General features: G+C 50.8%; 1 protein-coding gene across 1 annotated transcript; it reads left to right on the top strand.

Annotated features, from left to right (window-relative positions):
• The first annotated feature begins 3183 nt into the window (after positions 1 to 3183).
• On the top strand, positions 3184 to 3825 carry FNDC10 (fibronectin type III domain containing 10). Its single transcript, XM_042831789.1, has one exon. The coding sequence runs from the start codon at positions 3184 to 3186 to the stop codon at positions 3823 to 3825; it is 642 nt and encodes a 213-aa protein (XP_042687723.1).
• Positions 3826 to 7007: the final 3182 nt, after the last annotated feature.

The following is a 7007-nucleotide window of genomic DNA, read 5'->3' as shown; positions in this document are numbered from 1 at the left end:
TCATCAGAAATGCTCCCAGTTCTCAGCTGGGCAGGCAGAATCTCTCTGTTTCACAACGGATCAATGACCAACACTGTGTGTGGTAAGAATTTGAAGTCTGAGTGCCCAGGCTGCCCCAGTGGGAGCCGTAGTGCAGCTGTGTGCTGAGCTGCGTTCACCCCTGCTCCGTGCTTCTCCTAACCCGTGGCTGTCAGTGCAGAGGTTCAGACCTCACTGCAAGTGAATCAAGTGCTGGAAATAGAACCCTGATGGAAGGGAGACCACGTGCTGAGTCAGAGGCTGCAGGAGATAGCAACATTAGGAGGCAAAATCTCTGCTTATGCGTGTCTGGGATGAGTAATCCTCCAAGCTGACTCCGAGGGAACTATGGTAACTCATCCTAAATGTGAAGCTCCCTGCTAGGAGAATGCTTTAGTAACCATATGTTGCTCGCTGCCCTGAGCCGAGAGCAAAGCAGCTCTGCTCTAGGGACTGCCTGCCACAGCTGTGTGCAAGACTAAAATTGGTGCAGTGCTGCATGAGTTGTTAGCTGGGGGTGGTGAGCGCTTCCTTGCCTGGCCTCTAGCAAGTTGCCACCATTTCAGTACAAGTTCAGGGCTTCCTGTAACAGGAGACAACGAACACGGTGGGGGAGAACCAGAAAAGCAGCCAACCTGCAGTGTTAGGTCTGTCTGAAGGTGAGGAAAGCACCACGGCTGTTACTGATTTTGATACGCTGCCTGGGGCTTCACTGCTTAAAGCAAACGACAGTGTTTGCCCAAGTGGTGAACTGTTGAGGCAGTGTCTGAGAAGTCCTGGCTGGCTTCTATTGCAGACTGAGGCGTGGAGGAAGGTCTGAGAACAGCTGAGAAAGCAAACAACCAGATGGAGGATTCGCATGAGGTCAGTGCTGGCGGACTGACCAAGCCAAAGCAAATGGTTTTTGTTGGTCTTACATGAAAAATGATCTTTTGCCTGGAGATGTGGTGCAAGGCCAAAGGATGCAGTGCAGGATAAGGGCTAGTTCACAAGGGCTAGTTCACCTGGCACACTTGCAGATTGTTTGATGCTTTGCTCTCTACTTGCCTTTGGATTCCAGCGACGTGATAGAGATGATTTCTGTAAAGAAATGCATTTCCAGGGCTCACATGATGACAGTGATTCGGCCACATCCTTAGTCAGATGATGAGAATTGATTGTGCATTCTGTGCCTTTACAAATAAAGGCACAGATTAGGAAAACATGCCTATCAATTAGTTAAATTGTTAGGCTCATTATTCATTTACATGGCATTTTTAGGGCTTAAAATGTGACTAATGCTTTAATGAAGAGTTTTCTTGAAGGCATCCAATGTAGTTGGAGGAAAAAATGCCTTAAAGGCCTGCATAACGAAGGAGTGAGCTGTCTGCACCTCCTCGAACCAAGAGCATCTTCCCACTTGTATATACATGTGTGTGAATTGTTTAAGAGAATGACACTTGTTTTTAACACGGACTGGTTAGAAACCAAATCCCAGCCCCATCTGTTGGCTCTCTTGACAGAAGAACTCAATGTGTTTCAAATCACGAGCGAGCACCATCACAGCCTGGTGCCGGATCTAATTGATCGCTGGAACAGCGATAGCTCTGGAGTGCCATCTGCTATTAGCAGGGCTCAGGGAGGCAAAGCTGGCGTGGTTTGGCTCCGTGTGTCTCCTCAACACCCGCACGCTTCTCAGGCAGAGCTGCCAGGTCTTCATCTGCCCATCCCAGCCGGAGCTTCCAGGTAAGTTGGCCTCAGCCACTGAGAAGCGCCTTCAGCAGCACAGCACCTCCTCGCGTCCGCCAGGCCTGCATCGCTGTACTTTTCTGTGCTGCTCCTAATTTTAACAAGAGATTTCCAACAACTTTTGGCAGGGTAGCAGGAAACAAACGTTGAATTTGGCTTTTAAAAAAAAAGGCATAGCAGTCTATGGACTTCACAACCCCAAGCAGCTAACAGAGGAGAACTGTACCAGTGCAGAAGGAGTGAGGCAGAGGTGCTGGACAGCTGTGCTCAACTTATGCTGTTTGTCTCATCCATGGAAAGCCAAAGGCTGCTCTCTGGCACAACCCAGCCACCTTCCCATTCTGCAGGCTTCTGCCGGAAGATTTAAAGGTGCAGAGTGAGCTGTTCCAAAAAGCTGGAATCTGTGAGGCAGGAAGGGGGGCTGAATGAGCTGCCCGCTGTTTACCTGTTCATTAAAGAATGCTTCCCATGCTGTTGGTCACAGTTGGTTTTTAGATAGTTGAGGTTGGTCATTGGGTGAGGACTAAAGGCGAATTGTAAACACCATTCTGTACTAACAGCACAGAACCATGCTGTCCTCCAGCAGGATTTATGGCTTTCCACAGGCTTTTTCAGTGGGTGAAAATTCCTGTCTTCTGAGCTATTTGAGAGTTCTTAGGACCCTGTATAAAACCTGAGCAAAACACAAAGAAAATCTCCCCCCAGTTGCTGGTGTGGAATGAAAGTGGGAAAGCAAGGCCTTAATGCAGTTTTTATCATGTTTAAAGACTGCATAAAAACTGTTTAAGAATGTATTTATTCCTTTATTACTTGGAAAACTTTTGTTTCCACATTTAGACAAGTTTATGGTTCCAATATGAATGTTTTAGGTTGCCCAGTGAGCGTCTTGGCAGCGATGTGCTGGCTGGGCTGGGGCTGTTGTGCTACCATTGGGAAACGGCTTCTACAGGGTGAGCCAAAGAGCCCCTTTCCTTCTGCCTCAGCCTGCTGTGTGTCCCTTCCCACTATTTACCCCTGCTAGTAGCTGTGCCGTGCTGGAGGGGGAAGCCATCATTTCCTCGTGTCCCATCCTTGCTGAGCAATCTCCGAGTTGGAACACAGAACCGATTAAAAAAATAAACTCGAGGAAAAAAAAATTAAAGCCAACAAATCCAAACCTGCCCCCCTCCTCTTTCCTCCGAGCCGGGGCAGCCTCCCGGCCCAGCTCCGAGCCCTGCCGCCCCCCGGAGCGCGGCGGCTGGAGATGCCCGCGCTCCCCCCGGCCCCGCCGCTGCCCGGCGGCGAGCGCTCCGCAGCCCAGCGAGAGTTAACGCCGGAGCCGCCTCTCCATTGGCGGCCGGCGCAGCGGCTGCGGAGCCCGCGCTTATAACGGGCGCGCGGGGCGGCCGCAGCCCCTCCGCCGGCACCGCGGCTCGGCTCCATGCGGCGGCGGCCGGAATGCCCCGCCTGCTGCCGGCCCTGCTCGCCCTGCTCTGCTTCGGGCCGCCGCCGCCCGCCCAGAGGGCTCCGCTCGCCGAGGCCGCGGCGCAGCCGGAGCCGGATGAGCCGTGGTGCCCCTACAAGGTGCGGCCCGAGGGCTCGGCGAGCGGGCGGCTGTGCTTCCGCAGACCGGCCCTCGGCTTCCAGTGCGCGGCGCGCTCCTGCCGCGCCCACCGCTCCCCGGGCGGCGCGCTGGTGGCCAACGTGCTGCGCAACGGCAGCGTGCTGCTGCAGTGGGCGCCGCCGCGTCCCGGCAACGGCCTGCGCGGCTTCGCGCTCAACTGCTCCTGGGACGGCACCTACACGCGCTTCCCCTGCGACGGCGTGGAGCTGGGCGCCGCCTGCCGCGACTACCTGCTGCCCGAGGCGCACGGCGGCGTGCGGTACCGCCTCTGCCTGCAGCCCCGCTACGCGCCGCCGCGCCCCGCGCCGCCCGCCCACTGCGTGGAGTTCCGCGTGGAGCCGGCCGCCATGCGGGACATCGTCGTAGCCATGACGGCCGTGGGGGGCTCCATCTGCGTCATGCTCGTCTTCATCTGCCTGCTGGTGGCCTACATCACCGAGAACCTGATGAGCCCCGCCGCGCCGCGCCGCGCCTAGCGCCGCTCCGCTCCGTCTGGCGCCGCTCTGCCCCGCCGTGCGGCCGCCGCTTCGGGGCCGGGGAGCCGCGCAGGGTCGGGGTGGGTTTGCTCAGGGCGTCGTCGGGAGCTTCGGTTGCTGTGGGTTCGTCCTTTCCAGACTTCCAGGAGTTGGGTTGTGGGTTGTTTGGGTTTTTTTTTTGTCTGTGTGTGTATTTGGAGCTCTTGTCACATAGGGCGGCTTTTCAGCTTGAGCCATACTGATTTCTGAAGTCGTAGGATCTCAGTGGATTAAAAATGAATCGTGGCAAAAATCCACAAGTGCCAGGAAATTTTCCATTTTAGAAGCAAGCGACAGATCCGGCCGAGGGGCTGCTAGAAGGCACTTAAGAACGTGCTTACTTTAAGCTTGTGCTTAAGTCTCATTGCTCCGGATGAGTTGGACTCGATCCTCGTGGATCCCATCCAGCTCGGGATGTTCGATGGCTCTATGCTTCTAGATGCGTGCATGGTTTTGTTGTTTGTTTTTTCCCTGAGGGGGGAACGCCATTGAAACCTGCGAGGACAGACGCAGAGCAGCCACCAGCCACACAGCTGTGTGACCCAAAGGCACTGAGATCTTCCATGGCTGCTGCCTCGTGCTCCCCGAGCAGCAGGGTTGTGGCACAGGGTGCCCCAGCAGCATCGTCCCCCTGCGAGCTGCACTAAAAAGAAATAAAACACAGTTTGTAGGAAAATTCTGCCTCGTTGCAAAGTATGAACTGATCTTGAGTCGCTGCTCTCTGAAATCCCCCCCACCCCTGTTTGTTTTAGGAACGCTGTGTGGAGCTGCACTAAGGGACACAAAACTCACTGATGTCGTAGCGGAGTGTTTTGAGCGTAGGAACACTCCTTGTGAACTGCTCACTCAATGCTGTAGTAAATAAGGTTTTAGCCATACTCAAGTATGAATTCTCTTGTGCCTTAGTGTTGAGATCCTGTCCCGTTTCAATCGGTGTATCTCTTCTGTAGTCCTCACACAGCTCTGCTGCTGGTCTCGTCTCAAACTGCTGTGTTGTTTTGTTTCTGAAAGCAAACTTTGCTGCTCATTACTTGAACTTCGATATAGACCTGAAGTAGTTCTGTTACCAGCTGTTGTGTTTAGTTTTCATTTAGTTTGTATGTGATAGAAGGTGACTTTATAGCACTTACACATACCGAAAGCAAAAGTAGAAAAACTCTTCTGTGATGGGGTATTGCAATCCAAATCCTTTGGTTCCGTGCGTGCTCTGTTTGTGTCGATGTGCATCACTGGCGAATCACCCGCGGGCTTTTCTTTTGTGGAATAGTTTGCAGAGTATAAACTTGCTGTTAGAGAGTAAATATAGAAAGTATATGCAGCCCCTGATAAAACGCAGTATTGGCACTAATCATAATCCCCTCGAAAACTTGAGAGCGGTCGGGAAGCTGAAGGTCTGTGTTTCACCAGGCAGAAATACCTGTTTGTCATCCCTGCTCTGTTTGCTTTCTCACACGCGGCTGAGATTTCACACTGCTCTCTATTTATTTGCCTGTGTACTTGATAGAAGCAGCCTGACCGTATCCAGCACGGCAGCAATGGAAGGACAGCATCTTTCATTGTCACTGAAGGACAGTGTCACTTATTTATTTATTTATGTTGTCCCTAAGGAAGCTGACTGCTCAAAGACAAGGCAATCCCATTTTAAGAGCACTAAGACTGATTGTGTCTAGTGGTTTAGCTCAGTGAATTTAAACCCAGAGTGAATTTGGCTCCAAGGTCTCAGGTCAGTCTTTTCTGTAGCCAGTTCTGCACAGAGTGGCACTGATTTTGTACATCACTGTCAGCCAGCCTGACCGTTTTGGTCTTCATTTGCCAGATGTGAAAATTAACTGTATAACGAATGGGCTTTGTACCACGTTGGCATTGACCTTAATAAATGAAGAGAATAATGAAAAAATCGCATTTAATGGTTCAAGAATTGTTTTATTTGCAAAGTGAACAGACCTGGTTGTAACGGTACTGCACTGCCTGCTGGAAAATGGGGAATCAAAAACAGTTATAACACTTGATTTCTGTTTATTGGAGATTTAGACTGCAGGATCACGGGATAATTCAGGCTAGAAGGAATCCCTGGGGGCCATCTAATTCAACCTCCTGTTCAAAGTCATGCATGGAAACTCACCGAGCAAAAACCGCTTTCATCGGGGCAGCCTCGTGTCTTTGTTTTTTATGAGTGATCTCTATTCGACCTCTCCATGAGCTGCCCTCATTCCCAAATCCCTCTCAGTTTGCCAATTCAAGCTACTTGATTTTTTGTGCAGCCAGCACTGTTCATTGCTGTACTGCTGATGTAAGGAAACCGAGGACCAAATTTAATTGATGGATTTGTGTGTGTCTGTTTTCCCTAAGACATCTCCCACTCACTGACGGGCTGCAGCTACCTGCTAAAACAGCACCTCTTGTATCTCCTGCGGGGAAGTTATTTGTAGTCATCTCACATCTTGATGCATCTGCCTCTGTGGATTGCATTGCAGCAGCCTGCTGGGCAGAGGGTAGACAGGCAAGTGCAAAAGACGTAGAACAAGAACGTAAATCCTGCTGGAAGAAATTCAGTGATTCTCTAAAGGATTGTTTTTATCACCGTTTTTCTCCCCATGCATTACAGATGAGTTATGGGAAACAATATCTCCTAGCTTCTCTTTCATTTTCAGGGGATTAAGGTTTAATTGGACACGTCTCGGTGTCTGGAACAGATAATCAGAGTATTCCCTATTTCATTTTATGTGGCGTTAAGTAAAATGTCTGCCAACTCATTAATAACTAGTAGGCTTGTTTATTGTGTTGTTTGGGTTTTTTTTAGTCATGAGTGTAGAAATTTCTTGTTGGCAATAATGGCCAAGATTACACGCATATAGACTCGAAATTAATTTGCCTTCTTTGATTGCACAGTTAAAGAAAGCTTTATCCAGTACTTGCAGCAATTCCCAAAGCATGCAGAGCATCACACGGAGCTGTAATCAATCCTGGCCTGTCCAGGCAGCAGTAAAGAAGCAGCAGCACGCTGATTTATAGCTGCTATGGCTCTTACATCCCCAATGCTCCAGGAAAATGTGGGGATAACTTCTAACACACTTCTGTGGGCAAACACGGTCTCCCTGTTGTTACTATAACAGGACTTGGGTATTAAAAATACATATGGTACT

The sequence above is a fragment of the Centrocercus urophasianus genome, unplaced genomic scaffold (genome assembly GCF_019232065.1).
Source record: "Centrocercus urophasianus isolate 14NV4802_14NV808 unplaced genomic scaffold, USGS_Curo_1.0 seq_36, whole genome shotgun sequence".
Classification (NCBI taxonomy): Eukaryota; Metazoa; Chordata; class Aves; order Galliformes; family Phasianidae; genus Centrocercus; species Centrocercus urophasianus.
The sequence above is the reverse complement of the archived record's forward strand: the minus strand, read 5'-3'. Positions and strand labels throughout refer to the sequence as shown.

Excerpts from the sequence above, each read along its gene's own strand:
- FNDC10 (XM_042831789.1), top strand. The coding sequence starts at position 3,184 with ATGCCCCGCCTGCTGCCGGCCCTGCTCGCCCTGCTCTGCTTCGGGCCG.